Source organism: Acomys minous (genome assembly GCF_964271855.1).
Source record: "Acomys minous genome assembly, chromosome: 11".
In the NCBI taxonomy this organism is placed as follows: domain Eukaryota; kingdom Metazoa; phylum Chordata; class Mammalia; order Rodentia; family Muridae; genus Acomys; species Acomys minous.
This window is the reverse complement of record NC_140492.1, coordinates 59,601,885-59,623,314: the sequence shown is the minus strand read 5'-3', so window position 1 is coordinate 59,623,314 and position 21,430 is coordinate 59,601,885. Positions and strand designations below refer to the sequence as shown.

Genomic DNA, 21,430 nt, shown 5'->3' with positions numbered 1-21,430 from the left:
AATTATTCCTGATTGGCTTGTTAACAGGCCTAAACCTGGGTTGGGCAGAACGGGGCAGCTGTGGCCAAAGTTCGAAGGCTCTGAGAGAGAAGGATCTTGGGAAGGAGAAGCAGCCAGGTACCAGAGGAGGAGAAGGAAGGGGATCACCATGGGATAGAAAAGAGCCACGACGGCCCAGAGGAGGAACTCTGAAGTTCCACATGGAAAGAAATGGCCCAGATGAACAACCTTAGCAAGTACTTTGGGATTAAGGATGGGAGGCAGCCCAGACAGAAATTATTAGAAGCAGATGGCACGGGGTGGAGGCTGGGAGATAACGGAAGGTAGGAGTTAGTATTTGCCATGCCCCAAGTGACAAGGCTATTCTAAAATATATTAGGTGGCTGTGTCTTTTTAGAGTAGGCTGGCCTGGAACTAACAGAGATCTGCTTGCCTGTCTCCCAAGTGCTGGGATTAAAGGCATGAGCCACCATGCCAGGTAAAAGTCTGTGTCTTTATTTGATTGTGAAAGCAGGTTAAATAACACCACCATAATAATTATAAACCTAATAATAACCAATAGGCCATACCATTAAACCAGCAGCAACAATAAGACACAATTAAAACCCTTTAAGAAATTAATGGCAGGTCTTTAATTTCTGGCGTTGTTAGCATATTATCAGTTTAAAATATATTTACTATAATAAAGTGACTAAAAATTGTAAGGTTTATCAATGGCTCAAAATTCCATGAAGCTGAGGTATCAATTTATTTAAAATTTTAATTTTACTAAAATCAGAAATCTCATGAGGATCTTTTTACAAATCTTTTTTCCCCCCAGATTTCTATAAATTAAAGACCTAGTGATTGGATCATCAAAAACCTAAAATGTACTTGGTGAGTTTCAATGTAAATCATGACAATTACCATCTTACTGTGTATTTTACCATGTGTTTAGTGGTTTGCTAAATATAATGTAATTTATTCTCCCAACAAAGTAGATAGTCCAGAAAAGGACTGTCATTCAGAATGATTAAGCAAATGTGCTCAACTTAGTCACCAATCTGGCAAATGAATTCTCTCTCTCTTTTCAGATTTGTAAACTTCAATCAGACACTCTATTTGATATAAAGTTATTTCCAGGTCTGAGGATATGGCTTACTTGATAAAGTGTTTGCCTCAATCCACAAAGCCCCAGCACTACATAAAGCGGACATGTGGCTCACACTGGTAATCCCAACAGTCTGAGGTAGAGGCACAAGGATCAGCAACTCAAGGTCAACTGCAGCTATGAAGTGAATTTCAGGCCAGCATGGGATGTGTAAAGAAAGAAATAAACCTTATTCCTATTGAGTTAGGAGATATTCTTGTTTTGGTTGGTTGGTTGGTTGGTTGGTTGGTTGGTTTGAGACAGGATCTCACTATAAAGCCCTGGCAGGCTTGGAACTTGTTATGTAGACTAGGCTTGGCCCTGAACTCACAGAAATCTACCTGCCTGAGTGTTAGACTTAAAGGCATGTGCCACCTTACCTGTCTTCTTTTTAAAATAACAATGACAATAAAACAGACAGTTTCAAACAGCCCAGACTAGCTTCAAACTTCGGACCTTCCTACCTCCACACAGGCTTATAGAGTCCAGCTAAGACTCAGTTCATTTCTGTAATCCTCCCAGGCATCTAAAAAAGTGAAAAGTATGCCAGGCATGGAGGCAGAGCCAAGGTGATCAGGAGTTGGAGGCCAGCTTTGGCTACACATTGAGTGTGAAAGCAACTTGAGCTATGTGAGTCTGATACCTTTTGTAAAAAAAAAAAAAACACAAACACAAAATTGAGTCTGGAGAGATTGCTCAGTGGTTAAGAGTATAGTCTGCTATTCCAAATGACCTGGGTTCAATTCCCAGCACCCACATAGCAGCTCACAACTATCTGTAACTTAAATTCCAGGCAGTCTGACACCCTCACAGCAATGCACATAAAATAAAATTAAATGAATTTTAAAAACAAACAAACAAAATTATTTCTACATTTATTATTTGAGTTTGAATTTATTGGTAGTTCTGTCAAAATACCAAAAACAGGCTATGAAGAGGTTTCAAAAGTGTTTCTAAGATGGGCACGGTGGCGTACACCTTTAATCCCAGTGCTTGGGAGGCAGAGGCAGGTGGATCACTTGAGTTCCAGGCCAGCCTGGTCTACAATGAGAGTTCCAGGACAGCCAGGGCTGTTACACAGAGAAACCCTGTCCTCAAACAAACAAACAAACAAAGAGTTTACTAGTGTCTTGTTCTCCAAACATCAAACGGTCACATAAAGGTTCTAACTGACACCACAATGTCATTACAGTTCTGATCCTCCCACCAAGAGTAGCTTTTCTATCTCAAATTCAGTAGGAAAGGAAATAGAATACCTTTTTAGTCCATCTCTTAACTCCATTATAGCCTTTGGTTACCAGCTGTCTATGAAAAAAGCTGTTGAAGAAGTGGACCTAGAACAAACAGCAAACACAATTAACCAAATTACATTATGGTGCACCCAGATTCAACTTCATAAGAAAATGGAAAAGAGGAATGAAAAGTTTTTGTTGTTTTGTTTTTTATTTTTGAGATAAGTGTTTCTCTGTGTATTCCTCGCTGTCCTGGAACTCTTTATGTAGACCTGGCTGGCCTCCTCTTGCCTCTGCCTCTAGAGTGTTGGGATTAAAGGTATGTGCCACCATGCCTGGACTTTATTTATTTGCTTTTATTTTTATGCACATTAGTGTTTTGGCTGCATGTATGTTTGTGTTGGGGTGGGTGGGTCCTCTGGAACTGGAGTTACAGACAGTTATGAGCTATCACACTGGGAATTGAACACAGGTCTTCTGGAAGAACAGTTCAGTGCTCTTAACTGATGGGCTATCTCTCCAGGGCTCCACCCCTTTTAAATAAGTTTTTTAAAATTAAAAATCCAGGCATGGCCAGGGACGGATGAATGCCTTTAATCCTAGCACCCAGGGGGCTGGAGAGATGGCTTAGAGGTTAAGAGCACTGATTGCTCTTGCAGAGGTTCTGAGTTCAATTCCCAGCAACCACATGGTGGCTCACAACCATCTATAATGTGATCTGATGCCCTCTTCTGGCCTGCAGGTGTACATGCAGACAGAGCACTATATACACAATAATAAATGAACTTTAAAAAAAAATCCTAGCACTCAGGAGAAACAGGCAGATATCTGTGAGTTGGAGGGAGGCTGGCCTGATCTATATAGTGATATCCAGGCCAGCCATGGCTACATAGAGACCCTGTCTCAAAAAACAAAAAACAAACCAAAGACTAAATAAAACAAATAAAAAGGAAAATCAAGGCCTGGGACTATAGCTTAGTTGGAAGAGTGCCTCATAGACACAAAGCCCTGGACTTGATCCCCAGGACCACAAAACCTGCGCATGGCAGCAGCCACCTGCAGTCCTAACACTCAGGAGGTAGAGACAGGAGGATCAGAAATTCAATACCATCCTTAGCTATAGCAGAGTTTGACGTCATTCCAAGCCACATGAGATCCTTTCTCAAAGATATAGAAACAGAAAGACAGACAGAAGAGGAAGGAAAAGAAGGAATCAAGGTAGGTCAAGAGGAAGAAAATACATTACACAGTTAACAGATGATTCTATTCATTAGCATTATTAGTAACACACCTTTAATCCCAGCACTCGGGAGGCAGAGGCAGGTGGATCTCTATAGTTCAAGGCCAGCCTGGTCTATAGAGTGAGTTCCACAACAGCCAGGGCTACACAGAGAAACCATGTCTCAAAAATAAATAAATAAATAGATAGATAGATAGATAATTTTAATTTTATGTGCATTAGTGTTTTGCCTACATTATACAAATGTGTGTCCAGTGCCAACAGAAGTCAGAAGAGGGTATCAGATCTATTGAAATTGAAATTACAGACAGTTGTGAGTCACTATATGGGTGTTAGGAATGAATTAAACCCAGGTCTCCTAGAGAAGCAACCAGTGCTAGTCCCAAGACTAAGTTTTGTTTAAAAACTGTAAAAACCCCCTGTTGAACATACCTTAAAAAAAAAAAAAAGTAACTCCATTTAAGTAAAAATGAACACACCCAACTAAATAAGGAAGAAAATATGGGCACTGTGATTTTCTTAAGTTTTAAAAACATTTTTTCTTTTCTTTTGAAACATGGTCTCATCTTGCCCATGCTGTCCTCAGACTTGCTATGTACCCAAGGCTGATCTTGAACTCTGACCCTCTTGCCTCCACCTCCCAAAGTGCTAGGATAAAGGTGGTGTGGAATCGTACTCAGCTTAAGCAGAAATGATTTGATAGAAAATATGGCAGACTCTAATGCACAGGCAAGACATAATCAACCCATTTATTCTAAGAATATCAAATAATTGCAAACTATTTGAAAGATAAAAAAGAAGGGGGTGGGGAGATGGCTCAGAGATTAAGAGCTCTGTCTGCTCTTCCAGAGGTCCTGAGTTCAATTCCCAGCAACCACATGGTGGCTCACAACCACCTATAATGTGATCTGATGCCCTCTTCTGGTGGGCAGGCACACATGCAGGCAGAACATTGTATAATAAATAAATGAATAAATCTTTAGAAGAAAGAGGAGAAGGAGGAAGAGGAGGAGGAGGAGGAGAAACAACTAACAGCAACCTTACTATCAGTAACATCACAAGGACACAAAGCCTCCACTTACTTTGTCTGGGACTGTGTCCATTATCAGCTCACCATACATATTAATAACCTGTAAAAGTAAGGCCAGCTGATTAGTCCTACAGTTCAGAACATCCCCCACGGGATGAGTGATATGCTCAGCGTACTGACTGTATAACCTATTTCTAAAGATAAACAGAAAGTCAACCCAAAAGACAAGCCTTATTGGCTGCATCCTGGCAACTCTCTCCCCTGCCCTCTGTCTGTCTGTCTGTCTCTCCCATGTTTCTTTTCTTTTTTGTTTTTCGAGACAGAGTTTCTCTGTGTAGTCCTGGCTCTTCTACCCTGAGAACCCCCATGAACTAACCTGGTCATTCAACCAATTCTGACCATCCAAGGTCGCCAGGTCATCCATATCCAGCATGTGCTTATTATAGAAGATTCGGAAGTTGCACCTTTGATGTCTGGCCCGGTAGTTTGTTATTTCCCTATTAATAAATGGTTTTCTAAAACAGATTTTGAAAGAAAAAGTTAAAATGAAATGCATTTTTCAATGTATAATATTTTCTCTTAAGGGAAAAGTCATTTTTGGCAGTAAGTATCTTTAAGGGCTTAACTTTAGCATCACTAACATACCTATTAGAAAAGTCTTCATTAAAGACATCTTTTAATCTCCCAAGGACATCTTTTTCACTGAGTGGGACCAAACTTCCATACTTTTTCATAACCTCATCTAGGAATCCTTACATAAAGGAAAAAGAAAAACCATGTAAGAAATTTTCAGCAAAGTTGTTTTTATAACACATAACACATACTTACAACATAGAACCATAACCTGTAAAAATACAGTTACATCATTAAAAAAAATAAGTGGGTATCTAGGCCTTCACCACTGTAACCCACAGACGAATGCTATCATTTCACACTGGAGCTTTTGTTGTTTCACAGCTGATCTTAGCCAATAGCCAAGGGAGCAAGCAATTAGGGGCAGAGGTGGAGCTGTCCACATATAATACAGGTCGCTAGGCGGGTGTGGTGGTGCACGCCTTTAATCCCAGCACTCGGGAGGCAGAGGCAGGAGGATCGCTGTGAGTTCAAGGCCAGCTTGGTCTACAAAGCGAGCCCAGGACAGCCAAGACTACACAGAGAAACCCTGTCTCAAAAAAAAAAAAATACAGGCTGAGTCTCAGTCTTCCTGTATGCTGGGGTTACAGGTGTGTGCCACCACGCCCAGCTTGTATTACTGACATACTCAGAGAGACATTTCCATTGTGTGACCTTGAAGAAGAAACTTCTTATGGACTCCTAAAAATCCAAGCATAGTGGTATGTTCCCTATGGTTCCAGCTACTGGAGAGGCTGAGGCCCAGGATCACTTGGGCACAGGAATTCTGAGCTAGTCAGGTGTGCTTTGAATAAGAATGGCCAGTCCAATAACAACTGAGATGTAATCTGAATAAATTACTAAAAAAGAATGGCCACTACAGGCTCATCTACTTGCAAGGACTAGGAGGTGTGGCCTTGTTGGAGGAAGTGTGTAACTGGAGGGTAGAGGTTGAGATTTCAAAAGGCCATTCCAAGCCTGAGTGTCTCTCTGCCCGCTGCCGGCAGATCAGGATGTAGACCCCTGAACTCAGTTTCCAGCACCATGTCTGCCTTCATGTCGCCATGCTCCCTTGTCATGATGATAATGAACTAAAACTGTAAGCCTGCCCCCAATTAAATGCTTTCTTTTTATAAGAGTTAACTTGGAAGCTGGGCAGTGGTGGCGCACACCTTTAATCCCAGCACTCAGGAGGTAGGTGGATCTCTGTGAGTTGGAGGCCAGCCTGGTCTGCAAAGAGTCCAGGACAGCCAAGGCTACACAGAGAAACCCTGTCTCAAAAAACAAAAACAAACAAAAAATCAAATTGCAAAAATACAATGATAACAATCTCACTTTTTATTTTTTTGTTTTTTGAGACAGGTCACAAAGATCCGCCTGCCTCTGCTTTCCCAGTGCTGGGGTTAAAGGCGTGCGCCACCACGCCTGGCCAGCTTGTAGTTTGATCATCTTGTTTGTTTTCTCGGGACAGGATTTCTCTGTGTATCCCTGGCTGTCTGTAACTTGATCTGTAGATAAGGCTGGTCCTGAACTCAGTCTGCCTCTTGAATGCTAGGAATAAAGGCATGCTCCACCACCACTTGGCAACTATTTGATCATTTGTTAATATAACACATGCCTTGTACTCCCAGCAATTTGTAGGCCAAGGTAGAAGGGTCACCGTAAGTTTGAGGCCAGCTTCATCTAAGCAGCAAATTCCAGACTACATGGCGAGACCTTGTCTCCAGACAAAGAGCCAGCCCCCTACGTACTCATGACCCTGGCTAACTGGCAACAGTGAGCAAGGCCTTCTCCTCTGTGCTGCCTATGCTGGCCTTCAGATCCTCCTCCACCTCAGCCTTCACAGGTTACAGACGGGTTCTAGCTCCAGAGGCCTGTTTTAAAGTAGGGAATAGAATGTTTAAAGAACGATCTTTATTATTTCCTTAGCTGTGGTATAAGAGGTCAACCCCTGGGCCTAGCGCACGCTGGGCAAGAGCTCTACCATCTGAGCTTCACGTCTAGCTAAGAAAATAGAATTTCTCAGGGGACCTTCCGCCTGATTTAAGGCCATCTTTGAGCCAGCTTATGTATATATTCATTTAATGGTCTCAATGATGACCCACAAAGCAAAAGTTCCCAGGAGAGAAATCCCCAACATGACTTCTAAATAGAAAACGAAACTGAAGGCAGCTTAGCGGCTCAGAAAGAACCATGACTGAGAATGATTCTGCAAAGGAAGAGCAGCAGCCTCATAGGCTGATGATGAAATCTGGACTATGCTGGGGAAACTGCATCCAGCCCCTTCTGCAGCTGCAAATAGTGGTTCTGCTAGACCATGAATTCAGAGTAGAAAGTACTGTTGTACGGAGAGAGAAGCAAAAAAGAAAGCCCTGTATTCCCTCCTATTAATCTCCCACCAGAGTGGCTCCTGGCTTTTTATAATGTTGGGAACCCAATTCAGGGCTGCAAACATGCCAGACAAACCACAGAATTGCACCCTCAGCCCTTCATTTATTTGTATTACGTTCATTTCTTGTATGTGTGTAGAGTGAGTGGCCAATAGCATACACATAGAGGACATCATCTGGGAGGCGGTGCTCTCCTCCACTGTGTGAATCCCAGAGAGTGAACTCAGGTCCTCAGTTTGACAGCAAGTGTCTTTACCCTTTCCCCGCTGAGCTGTCTCCCAGCCCAGCCCTAGGTTTCCTGATAACACCTGTGCTTCTCCACCTGAGTCTACTTGGAGGTTCTAAGCTAAGAACAAAGCACATAACATTTTTAATACTTTTATTTTTATTATTTTACGTGTTTTGTTTGCATTATGTCTGTGCACTACATGTATGCCTGATGCCCATGGAGTACAGATCCCCTGGAACTGGAGTAGCAGCTGGTTGTGAGCTGTCGTGTGGGTACCAGGAACTGAACCTGGGTCCTCTGCATGATAACCCAGGGCTGGTAACCAAGAGCTAGTTCTAGGCCTGAGATGATATACTTTTGCTATATTCCCAGCATTTATTTACTTATTTTGGTTTTTTGATGCAAGGTTTCTCCATGTAGCCTTGGCTGTCCCCCAACTCACAGCGATCAGCCTGCCTCTGCCTCCTGAGTGCTGGGATTACAAGTGTACGCCACCATACCCGGCTCTCCCAGCATTTATATCTTAATAGTTAGCTTGTTTCTACACAGTGGTCTTACTTCTACATGAAAACGTGGTTTCAACAGAAGTCAGGAAACCTTAACATTTGGGAAGACTGCATTTAAGTAGGAAATTATATATAGATGGAAAGTTAATACTGACTCCACAAGGTTGTCCTCTGACCTTCACATACCATAATGACATGCACACTCACACAGAAATATTATATATGTACATAAAATATTAATGATTTAAAAATTGTTTTAAAGTGTAATAAGGTTGGAGAGATGGCTCAGAGGTTAAGAGAGTATCGTATTCTTCAGAGAGCCACAGTTCAGTTCCCAGCACCCTTACTGGATGGCTCACAATCACCTGTGAATCCAGTTCCAGGGAATCTGATGCCTCTGGCCTCCACACATGTGTGGAATATACATACATGGACAGACACATGTACACATGACTAAAAATAAAAAAGTTTAAGCCAGGCATGATGGTGCAGGCCTTTAATCCCAGCACTCAGGAGGCAGAGGCAGGTGGATCGCTGTGAGTTCCAGGCCAGCCTGGTCTACAAAGCAAGTCCAGAACAACCAAGGCTATACAGAGAGACCCTGTCTCAAAAAACAAACAAAAATTTAAATGTAACAATGAAACCCATTACTTTGTATGCAAACTTATAGAATAATTATGTTAAATTACAAAATGAAACCATAAAAAAACTATGCCTCAAGCAAAAATGGGGAGAAATGTCCCAAACAATAAAAAGTTAAAATTTAGGCTCTACACTCTTGTTTGATACTCCTTAAATAAAAAAGCAGTCTTCTTACAGGCAAGTCAAGCTGGAACTGACCTGACAACTCCTGCTGGCTAGCTCTCAGAGTGCTGTGCAGGCTGCGAGGGGAGGAAAGACATCAGTGGTCTTACCAGCACTTGACCATCGATGCTGAATGTTACAATACTGAGGCGCTGGACAAGGTGTTGACCATGGATGCTGAATATTACAATACTGAGGGGCTGGACAAGGTGTGCCTGCTAGTGAAATAAGTAGTGGTATGAAGGCTATGATGCAACCGACGCCTTTCCGGCTGGATCTGAGGCATACTCCACAGGAAGGATCATCCCTGCTACTGAAAACCCGTGAGCTGGGAGGTTATAGGCTTAGAGGGGAGCCTACTACTGTTTGTTTTGCTAAATGGACAAGTTGTCAAACTGCCTTCTAAATATTTACGCTCAGAACCATAGATTAGTAGTGCTGCTCTCAATCTCAACTAGAGAAGTTTCTTTTTGCAGCGGACAAAGTTTAATGCAGAGACTCATAACTAGTCCAAGTGCTGAGAATAAGTGACTGCTGAGTGTTCAGCCCTAAATAGGACATCTATATCAATCCCCCACTCTTCCCCATCCCTGCAACCTCGAGGGATACACCCTTCCTGAAGAAGGGACAGAAAGAACGTAAGAGTCCCGGGACGGGAAGGAGTGCTGTGACATGCTGTCTTCTGGACATGTCATGACCACTGCCCTCCTGAGCTCGTTACAGTTATGTTTACCTCCACAAGGTCAAGCCAATGACCAGTCAACATCCCAACAGGCAGTACGGTCCAATTAGTACAGTGGGGTGGGATGGGGGAGCATGAAGGGAAGAGGGAGTATGTTGGGGGTGCTTGGGGAGAGGAAGTTGGGGTGCACATGATCAAGATACATTGTATAACATCAAGATGTAGAGGCACACATCTTTAATCCAAGAACCTGGGAGGCAGAAGCACGAGGATTTCTAAATTCAAGCCAGCTGGTCTACATAGCAAATTCCAGGATAGCCAGAGCTACAGGAGACCCTGACTTTAAAATAAATAAATTAAAACAACAACAACAAAAAACCACTTTACACCTGTATGAAATTGTCAAAGACTGATAAACAATACTCTATTAAAACAACAACTTAAATTTTTCTGTTAAGGCAACAATAAACAATGTTGTGGCATTAAAGAGTGTTATATTTTTGGAAGTGACATCCTTAGCAATTATATTAATTTAGCATCTTTATAACTAGACTGACATGGTAGTCCATGAAAGCAGGTATCAGTGTATTCTGATTGCTTCAATATTCTTTTTGTTTGTTTGTTTGTTTGTTTTTGTTTTAAGTTGCTTCTATATTCTTAGAAACCAGAACACTGGCTGGTTTACAGGAGTGTCTTATATATTAATTAAAGAACCAGCCAGGTATGGTGATGCACGCCTTTAATCCCAGCACTTGGAAGATGGAGGCAGAGACAGGTGGATGTCTGAGTTTCAGGCCAGCCTGGTCTATAAAGTGAGGCCAGCTAGGGATCTGTTGTTACACAGAAAAGCCCTGTTTCGAAAAACTAACTAACTAACCAGAAATAATCCAAAGGAAAATAGGTAGAGAGAAACTATGCCCCAATAAGATGCAGTCAAACATACAAAAATGTCATCAGGGCTGGGGCGATAGCTCAGCTTAGAGAATGTTTGCCTAGCACACATGGGGCCCAGAGCTCTAGCTACCGCCCCACATAAATCAGTTATGGTGACAACATACCTGCAATCTCAACACTTGAGAGGATCACAAGTTCAAGTCACCCTCAACTACGCGGCAAGTCTGAGGCCAGACTGGGCTACTTAAGATCCAGTCTAAAAACAAAGACACCCAATCTTTAAACCCAACAATGTAAAATTCTCATCTGTAATCTGTAAGCTTAAGTTTAACAGATCTTTACAGGTAATTTGTCCATCCTCTTGAAATTCATAAGTACTAGGGTTGGAGAGATGGCTCAGTGGTTAAGAGCACTGGCTGCTCTTCCAGAGGTCCTGAGTTCAATTTCCGACAACCACATGGTGGCTCCCAACCATCTATAATGTGATTCGATGCGTTCTTCTGGCCTGCAGCTGCACTTGAACACAGAGCACTCATATACATAAATAAAATCTTTTTTTAAAAAACACTAAGTATCAATATTCTTTTACCAGCAGTTTGAATGGCAATTTAACTTACAGAAAGAACTACACAAGAGAGTTCATTGCATCCTCACAGCAAAATCAATGCACGTGTTCATCAGCAAACCGAGAAACGAGCAACATCTATATAACGGAGCAGCGTGAACAACCACAAGCAACATCTAATGGCTGGAAGAGAAAGCCATGTGTGGGAGGTAAAACTGACACTCTTCTGGAAAGGAAGCACAGCAAGTGCGGGCCAGAGGTTGGAGGGCAACAAAGAACAGCGCATACCAGAAAGGCAGGTTGAGAGCTGCTCATCATCCACAGGAGAAGCTTTCTGACGGCTCTGGCCGCCTGCCATCTGGTTTTCTACTTTGAGTTCACTGCACATCAAGGGAGCATCCAGGGGACTTTTACAGTAAGGGTGGTCCAGCAGCTTGGAGCTAAGAATGTTCTGCTTGAGCGATCCATCGTCCTCCATCTGGAAGTTCTCACTCTGAGCAGGCTCTTGAGACACAGGCCCATCTAGACTACTCACAGATTTGTCTGCTCCAGACACTGACAGTTTTACTGTGTCGTCACTGACAGTACTTGTCCCACTTTCATGGTCCAGAGTCATAACTGCTCTTTCGGTTTCCGAAGTGAACTTGTTACCAGAAGGATGTTCTGTTAAAGGGATTTCATGAATTTGCTCTGTACATTCCCACTTAGGAGAAGAGGGTGACTGGTCCCACCTGTATGTGGCACTGCCATTCTGTTGGTCCAAGAAGGGGCTTTCTTTAGTCTGGCCATCAGGCGTGTGAGAGCTCTTTCCCTTCACCACAGCAGTGCTGTCCATATCTGAGAAGGACGGCTGACACTGACAAGGGTCTTTTGGTTCTAGGGAAGGGACTGGGCTGCAGTTGCCACCCTCAGTTTTATTATCCCTAAGGTTGTCTTGATGGTCCCCAGTGACCTTCTGTACCCAGCTTCGCTGGGCTTTTCTTAGCTTGCAAATTCTGCTTTTCGTTCTGAAGTGCTGTGATCTGAAAATCCTATACCGAAATCTAATCATAGATAATTTCTCATACATCATAAGAGACACTTTGACTCTCCGATGCTGGTTAAGCTGGAACTGTTTTGGAATCAGGGGTCTCCCATTCCTGTGGTGCACTAGCCCTTGGCAGCAGCCATAACAAACACGCTTCCTATGTTTGTTCAAGACCACAATCTTGCCACTCTCACCTGGACCCTGGCTCTCCCCACTGAACTTCATGGGAAAGTCTGAATCTTGTGGGTCTGTCCTGGGTTTGTGACCACTGGCCTTGCCTAACACAGTGTTTGCTGACAAGCCAGTAACTGCCTTCAGGAGACTGCTCTCTCTGCAGTATTCATGGTCCAAGCTCCTTGTTGAAGGGAGTAACTTATCTGCCTGGAGTTTCAGGAGCCTCCTTGATGGAGAAATGAAGTGTTTGGTGTCCTTCCTTCTCACTGTGGCGTACCAAGTCCTAACACTGTGAGTGGCCGCAGCAGACTCCGTCTTTGAACAAAGTGGCACATCCTGGATCCATGTTTTCTGGATGTGAAGACCCTTCTTACTACACTGGAAATGCTTCAACTGCTGATGCCAAACAACTGGCCTTCCCAGCTTAGCTTTTAGAAAGCACAGGTTCTGGGGAAAACAGAACTTCTTAAAGCTTCCGAACCCAGTATTCCATTTCTCAGAAAAGGCTAAGTGAATTCCTTTCTTCCATAGAATCTTCTTCTGTTTTTTCATTTTTCTGATGCATAATGAGAACTGGATATACCCATAAAAGAAAACAAAATATGAAGAAAAGTTACATATAGCAATTAAGATCAGAAAAAGAAAAAGAATGTATACGCTGCAATTTATTCTGCCATCCACAAAGAAAGAACTGGGAAGAAGGCACGAGCATTTAACAAGGCCCCATGTCCTCTATACCTGCTTTTGGTGGGGATGTTTCAGGAATCATTTCTGGCAAGAGGTGGTCATGCACGCCTTTAATCCCAGCACTCAGGAAGCTAAGGCCAGGTAGACTTCAATCTCTATGAGTTCCAGGCCAGCCTGCTCTACATGGTTAATGTTCCAGGTTAGCCAGGCTGTATAGTGACCCTTGTAACAAAAAACTTTTCTCAGTACATACCACTTTCTGTTTTGGGAATTGATTGTGTATTTACCTGCACGTATATAGCAGGACCACTTTAAGTGCATATTACCTGTGAAGGCCAGAAGAAGATGCTGGATTCTCTGGAACTGTAATTATGGATGGTTCTGAGCTACCATGTGGTGCTGGAAATTGAACCTAGGTCCTCGGCCAAAGCAGCAAGGTAGCTGCTGAGCCACCTGCAGCCCGCTGCATCAGGTTCTGATAGAACACACAAGGCAACAAAGTCAGAAGTTCTGGGGGTTTAGTACCCGAGCCACCTTGCCAGCTACAGAGTCTCTAATATCTACTGTGTGTTCAGCTGTAAAGTGAAAAACAGTAATGGAAGGAAGACCAAATACCCCTTCCCACAGATTTCTTACCTCTTATTTATAACTTGCCCATAGGAAAGTAACTTTCAGTCAAGAAAATTTTTAAAGGGCAAGTATCTTTGGTCCACATAGTCATCAACCTCAAAAATAACAGCTCCACTTTTACAAGTCAGAGTCTAGTGCCTATAAAGGGACAGGACTTCATCAGGTGTTATATCCAGTCTCAAGGGAATATAAGGATCACAGACAAACATAAGACCACACAGAATTTCAGGAACAGCTGATAAAGGTGAAAGGTGAGGGGGAATGAGTGGAAATCAGATGTGAAGCTGGAAGTAGAGTCAGTGCCAGCCTAGCATACACAGTGCCCTGGGTTCAATGCAGAGCATCAATAAGCAGACATGGTGGGGCTGGAGATTGAGCACTTGCCTAGCATTCCTAAAGCCCAGCTTCAATCCCCAGCACAACATAAGACCAGTCACGAGGCACACACACATCATCAACCCTGACACTAGAGGAATGAGGCATTAAGATCAGAAGTTCAAGGCCTGTGGACAAGGGTAATCAACAGTCTCACCCAGGTATGAGCACTTCAAGCTACAACCTACTAGGCAAGATGCGCCCACCAGAGCAACAACGGCAGTAAAGTTCTGAGGATACCGACCAATTTCCAGTATTAGAGGCCTGCCCCCACAAAGGGGCGTTCATTCCTTGTGCTATAAACATGGCCAAAATCCTGACTGGCTGGGCACAGTAGCAGACATCTGTAATCCCAGCACTTAGGGAGGCAGAGGGAGGTGGTTCTCTGTGAGTTTAAGGCTAGCCTGGTCTACAAAGCAATTCCAGGAGGGGCCAAAGGCTACACAGAGAAACCCTGTCTCAGAAAACAAACAAACAATCCCAGTGACTAGGGAGGTGACAATGACAGGCCCTACAAGCAGTAGAGACTACTTATATCTGTCCCAATAGATCAGTGCTGCTCTGAGCTGGGGTCAGAAGCTTCTGCATACAGTAGGCAACAGTTAATGCAGGAATTCACAAGTGATCAAAGTTGTGTAGTTAAGGGACTCTTTTTCCTTTCTCTTTCTTTCTTTTTTTCTTAAGACAGAGTTTCTCTGGCTGTCCTGGACATTTTGTAGACCAGGCTGGCATCTACTTACATTAATCTGCCTGCCTCTGCCTCCCAGGTGCTGGGATTAAAGGAGTGTGCCACCACCCGGCTGTGATTAACATTTACTGTAATCAAGCCACTGCTGATTGATCAGGGCTGAAGAACAGACTAGGGAGCTGAACTGGGACCCTAAAGGGACACTACACAGAAAATTTTAAGGATGGAAGCATAAAGCGAAGGGGAGCTGGGGGGAGCTGTAGCACTGTCCAATCATATTTTGACATAAGGGGCTGAGCAAGGGAGTTTCCATCACTCAGGATAGGAGGAGGTTCTTGAGCCTGAGAAGGTAAACTTAATTTGACCCTGCCAACAAGATGGAGAAGTTGTCCGTGAGATGGCTGGACTGTTTCCTTAACAACAGACGCTGTTTAGCTATTGGGAAGTCCCCAGCTCCAGTAAGGACTGGGGCCTTAAACTTAGTGATTAAATGGAGTCTGAAAACAAAATGGAAGTACTTAGAATAAGTTTCCTTTGCTTGTTCCCAACACAATGGATAGATGAACAAAAGGCCCCAGGGACAAAGACAATGAAAGAAGAGATAAGATCAGTAATATTTCTAAAAGAAACAGCCAGATTGGTGTTATATACCTCTCATCTCAGCAGAGGCCAGAAGATCTTGGAGCTCAAATCTCTAATGAGTTCAAGGCGAGCCTGGTCTACATAGTAATTTCCAAGTCAGCTGAGGCTACATAGTGAGACCTCGTTTCAAAAAATAAAAAGCAGATGAATAAGTGTTGAAACTAATTTTATTAAACTGTGTTTCTTTTAGTTTATTTCTTAACCTGGCCATCACACAAATAATTGAGACTCTTTTATAATACAAGGCTTCACAACACAATCTGAGCAGTTTAAGTCTGTTCTTAACCCTCTAAGCTATTTTGTCTTAATTCCCAGCAATACTTGCACTTCGTAGCATTCCTGGGCTCCAGCTCCTTCCTCCTCATCTTCCTTGGACTCTGTGGCCTACTCCTCTGGCTTCTCCCTCTGACTCCTCCTCCCCTGGCTGGCAGGAAGTCCAGCCCTATTCTCTCCCCTGCTCATTGATTGACTGTAAGCTGCTTTATTGACTTAACAGGAGGATAATTAGGGAGCAGAGTTTACACAACGTTTAGACAGAAAATCAGAAGTTAAACTACACAATAACCTTATGCCTACAAATAACACTCTCAGGTCAAAAAAAGCTAAAATTTAAGGCCATGAAGGAAGCTACATGACCTCTGAAAGGCCCCAAATTAGAGGTAACAAATACCTATGAAGGTTAGGAATATGGATGGAGCTGAAAAAGGAAGGAAGGTCCTCACAAAGTCTGAGCAACACATGTCCCCCACCCCCACCCCCACCCCACCCCACCCCCCTGCCAGATCCTGGCTCCTATGAGAGACCTGTTCCCTTTCTTGGTGAGGATGAATCAGGACAGTCACACCAGCAGGAAAGCACAGTGCAGACAAGCTAAGATAAATGAGTTCCTATTGTGAACCTGCCCTCTCACCAACACCTTATAAGGATATACTGCTAATGAGGAACCATTGCTTCATTCCTTCAGGATGAGAGAAGGTCATTTAAAGATTAAAGATCTTAAGTACTTACTGTTCCCCCAAAAGGCTGAGCGATCACTTTTTAGTGTATTCAGAAGTCAAAGAAATGTATTAGGCTCTAGATCCTAATTACCCTGCCCCTTTCTTCCCCAAGAGAGGAAATTTACCCTTCTAAAAGTTAAACTAGGTGGATGTGAGGACAGTTTGAAGAAGAATGAGACAGTAATGAGAAACTTTTTGTTTTGTTTTTTGAGACAGGATTTCTCTGTGTAGCCCTGGTTGTCCTGGAAGTAACTTTGTAGACCAGACTGGCCTCAAACTTACATTGATCCACCTGCCTCTGCTTCCTGAGTGCTTGGATTAAAGGTATGTGCCACCACAACCAGCTGCAGACCCATTCTTAAAAAAAAAAACCACCAGGTGTGGTGACACATTCTTTAATCCTAGCACACAGGAGGCAGAAGCAGGTGGATCTCTTCTGAGTTCAAGGACAGCCTGGTCTACAAAGGGAGTCTAGGATAGCCAGGGCTATTACACAGAGAAACCCTGTCTCGAAAAATAAAATTAAACAAAACAAAACAAACCTTGTAACTGGCTCAAAACAAAAACCAACAAGAATGAGACATAGTTACACACTATAATACTTAGAATATAAATATAGGCAAATTAGGAGTTTGCCTGAAGGATATGAGATTCTGTTTTAAAAACAAAGTAACAAAAGAAGAGTCATCAGGCTGGAGAGATGGCTCAGAGGTTAGAGCACTGCTTGCTCTTCTTTCAAAGGTCCCAGGTTCAATTCTCAGCAACCACATGGTGGCTCACAACCACCTATAATGAGATCTGGTGCTGGTGCCCTCTTCTGGTGTACATAATAAATAAATAAATCTTAAAAGAGGAAGAAGAAGAAGAGGAGGAGGAGGAGGAGGGGTCATATTAGTGGTTCTTACCTATTATTCCAGTTCTCAGGAGACAGAGCCAGAAGTACTCCAAGTCTGGGTTTTGGGTCCAGCCCAGCCTACACAGTGAATTATTAACCAGCCAGAACTACAAAGGAGGCTCTGTCTCAAAGTAACAGGAAGCCCTAGAGCGGTGGTTCTCAGCCTGTCTTACCCTTCAACCCTTGACACAGTTTCTCTTGATACAGTTCCTCCTGTTGTGGTGATGCCCAACTATAAAATTATTAGGCTGCTACTTCTTAACTACAATTTTGCTACTGTTTGGAATCATAAGGTAAATATCTGTGTTTCCCAAATGGCCTTAGGCAACCCCTATGAAAGGGTACTTCCACCCCACAAAGGGGTCACAAGCAGCCCTAGAACCAAAGGAAACCAAAAAACATAGAATTCTATCAAAAACAAAAACAAAGCTAACAAGGAAGGAGAGACAGAGACAGGGGTTTACTTTTCAATGGGCATAACATTTCAATCTGAAAGATGGGAAGGTTCTGAGGACCCTGAGTGTACATGATTCTGCCCTGTACACCTAAAATGGAGCTGGACATGTGGCATCCACTTGGCAGGCTGAGGCAGAAAAAGGCCATCTTGGCTAAATAAGACTTTGCTTTAAAAAAAAAAAAAGGAGAAGATTAAATAGAAAAAAGGAAGCTGGGGATGGGAGGAGCAGCTCAGTGCTTTGCACATGCCCAGCACAGACAAGGTCCTTAGTTTGATCCCTAGTCCCTCCAAACAAGCAGAAAGGAGGAAAGCCACAACGCACAAAAAGGCAATAGAAAACATTATAACCACTGGCAAAAAAAGCAAGGTTTGTATTTTTTATTTTTTGAGATAGGGTTTCTCTGTGTAGCCTTGGCTGTCCTAGACTCACTTTGTAGACCAGGCTGGCTTGAGATACCAGAAGAACTAAAATTGGATTTCAGGGTTACTGGGGCAAAGGTTAAGAAATAGGCCTAGAGGAGATAATCTGGCCAGGTGCAAAGAAGAGCTCCACCAGAGATAGCATTGCCTAGTAACTGACCTGAAGGATCCCACCAGAGATAGAGTTGATAAGAGACCCAGTTTTATGGCCACATTCCTTCCGGCCCACTGGAGATAGGGTTAATAGGAAACCAGGCACTTCCCTGGACAAAGTAGTGAACAAAGAGAAGAAAGAAAGCTAAGCCATGGGCTGTCTTGGAGCCTTTTTCTGTAGCCTGTCACCTTTAGACATTACACCTCTTTATGTTACTCAACCAATAGATGATTGCCAGGCTAGGAACCCCTGCTTTGGAGTGCTGGAGGGATAGGAACCTGTAAATTTACCCTCTCCTCAGAGTTCAGGGCTCTTTCTAGATACCACTGTGTTGGTGACAGTCAGAGACTGGCTCAAGTCAGAAAAAAAATTAAAGGTCCTCCTGTGTATTGCATTGGTATAGAGTCCTGGTAGTCTTTTGGGGGGGTCTCAAGATCTGGTCACAGCAGGCCTTGAACTCATAGGGATCCTCCTGCCTCTGCCTCCTGAATGCTGGGATTAAAGGCGTATGCCACCACGCCTGGCTTTTAAATTTTTTTTTTTTTTTTTAAAGAACACCATGGGCTGGAGAGATGGCTCAGCATTTAACAGCACTAGCTGTTCCTCCAGAGAACTCAAATTTGGTTTCCAGCATTCAGGTCTCAGAGCTTATAACTGCCTAGAACTTCAGGTCTAGGTAATCCCACACCTCTTTCCTCTGCTGGCACCTGCACTCACGCTCATTACCCACACACATACACAATTAACATTAGGGTTTTTAATTAATTAATTAACTTATTTATTGGTTTTTCAAGACAGGGTTTCTGTATGTAATCATGGCTGTCCTAGACTCATTTTGTAGACCAGGCTGGCCTCAAACTCACAGTAATCCGCCTGCCTCTGCCTCCCGAGTGCTGGGATTAAAGGCCTGCACCACCATGCCCAGCCATTAATTTATTTTTTTAATGAACAGTCAAGAGGCTGGAGAGATGGGTCAGCAGCTAAGAGTACTTGCTATTCTTGTAGAGAAGCCAAGTTCAGTTCCCAGGACCCACATGGCAGCTTGCAACCATCCCTAACTCCAGCTCCAGGAGATCCAAGGCCTTTTTCTGGCCTCTGCAGGCACCACACATGTATGTAATGCACATACATACATGCTGGCAAAACACTCATATACACAGAATAAAAATAAACATATTTTTAAAAGATGAACAATCATCTCTGAGTTTGAGGCCAGCCTGGTCTACAAAGCAAGGTCAAGGACAGCCAGAACTACACTGAGAAACCCTGTCTTGAAATCAAAACACAACAACTACAAAAATGTGACACCCCACCCCCACCCCAAAGACAGCTTCAGGCACCAAGGAAGACCCTAATTTAGTTCTACCTGCCACCAACAAGCACACAGTAGGGCGGGGGGAGAGAATGAATCTGGAGGGGAAAGAGACCAGAGGAGAACAGGAGGAAGAAGGCTACACCATGGGTTAGGTGGAGGAGAAGCACATGATGATATTTAACAAGTATTTGGGATTATGGATGGGAGATAGCTTGACAGAAATTATTACAAGCAGATGGCATGGGACTGGGGCAGGTATAGGATACCACTATGGGAAGCAGTTAGGAGACTAATATCTGCCCTGCCCCAGGTTAACTAAGGCTATTTTAAAATATAACAGGTGTCTGTGTCTTGATTGATGGCTAGCGGGTTAGAAAATACTGCCCTAATAATAATTATAGACCTGATAATAAACATTATTAGGCCATACTGATAATTAACTGCCACACTTCTCTTTAATAAAGACTAACCATTGCAATGGTTCCTCCCATCAACTAACACAGAGGAGGTGGGAAGGAGAGGGAGAGAGGGAGGGAGGGAGGGAAGGAAGGAGAGAGGGGGAGAGAAGGGGAGAGGGGGAGAGAGACTGACTGACTATAAAGATTAGGAGCCTAGAAAATACAAAAATTGCATCAATGAGTAATGAACTTACAATATAGTCCCAATGTATAAAGAACTTTTAAACTAAGAAAGACAAGCTGGGCAATGGTGGCACACACCTTTAATTCCAGCGCTTGGGAGCCACAGGCAGATGGATCTCTGTGAGTTCAAGGCCAGCCTAGTCTACAGAATGAATTCTAGGACACCCAGAGCTGCACAGAAAAGGCTCTATTTCAAACAAAAATACAAGCCAGGCACAGTGGGTGCACACCTTTAATCCCAGCACCCGGGAGGCAGAGGCAGGCCGATCGATGTGAGTTCAAGGCCAGCCTGGTCTACAAAGTGAGTCCAGGACAGCCAAGGCTACACAGAGAAACCCTGCCTCAGAAAAATAAACAAGAAACAAACAAACAAACAAAAATCAAAAAACTTGATAACCTAATGAGAAAATCATAAGGAGGAGACAATTCACAAATAAAGATTTCTAAATAGCCCTTAAGCATAAACAGACGCACAACTTCACTCTTCCCCACCCCCAAACAGGTTTCTCTTTGTAGCCCTGGCTGTCCTTGAACTCCCAAAGATCCCACAAAGATCGCCCTGCCTCTGGCTCCCGAGTGCTGGGATCAAAGATGTACAGCACCACTAGCTGCTCAACTTTTCTCTTAGAAAAGAGGTCAGTTGTCTCGGGCTCTGCTCAAAGATAGTGTTAACTCGCATGTGTTAAAGTCCCAGGTTTGGTCAGCGCTGCCAAAGAAAAACAAAAGCTGTAACATACTCTCCTGAAGGAGGCTACTTACTTCCTTAACTGCACAGCTGTCTCTCCAGCAAGAGTTACTTTCTTTCTGCTTTGAATGGATCACTCTGCAGTCCAGACCTATCTTAAACTAACAATCCTCCTGCCTCTGCCACCTGACTGAAAAGCATTTTCATACTTGGCTGGTGGAATTCCAAACAGATATAACCATTTTCGAAGAGAATTTGGAAAGATTTCATTAAAACCACAAAAGTAATCTGGCAGTCCCACTTCAAGCAATTTAAGCTGAAGACACGGC

At 43.3% G+C, this 21,430-nt stretch overlaps 2 protein-coding genes across 4 annotated transcripts in view; one reads left to right on the top strand and one right to left on the bottom strand.

The window, feature by feature from the left end:
* Positions 1-21,430, top strand: part of NCBP2 (nuclear cap binding protein subunit 2) — a 52,648-nt gene that overhangs the window by 22,543 nt on the left and 8,675 nt on the right. The window contains exons 5-6 of one of the 2 annotated variants that reach the window (XM_084800919.1): positions 821-876; positions 1,074-1,320. The exons of the other annotated variant lie outside the window; for it this stretch is intronic. Of the exons in view, the coding sequence (XP_084657045.1) occupies positions 821-830 (10 nt within the window). The 3' untranslated portion in view covers positions 831-876; positions 1,074-1,320. Of the gene's footprint in view, positions 1-820; positions 877-1,073; positions 1,321-21,430 lie in introns of those variants that run through there. 2 annotated transcript variants of the gene reach the window in all.
* The window catches only part of SENP5 (SUMO specific peptidase 5), a 36,140-nt gene that overhangs the window by 11,187 nt on the left and 3,523 nt on the right, over positions 1-21,430 (bottom strand). The window contains exons 2-7 of one of the 2 annotated variants that reach the window (XM_084800910.1): positions 13,528-13,676; positions 11,602-13,087; positions 5,277-5,382; positions 5,008-5,146; positions 4,684-4,731; positions 2,386-2,463 (exon numbers count right to left, since the gene is read on the bottom strand). In XM_084800910.1, coding sequence (XP_084657036.1) covers positions 2,386-2,463; positions 4,684-4,731; positions 5,008-5,146; positions 5,277-5,382; positions 11,602-13,066 — 1,836 coding nt within the window. In that variant the 5' untranslated portion in view covers positions 13,067-13,087; positions 13,528-13,676. The remainder of the gene's footprint in view (positions 1-2,385; positions 2,464-4,683; positions 4,732-5,007; positions 5,147-5,276; positions 5,383-11,601; positions 13,088-13,527; positions 13,677-21,430) is intronic. The other variant, XM_084800911.1, reaches the window with a different exon arrangement.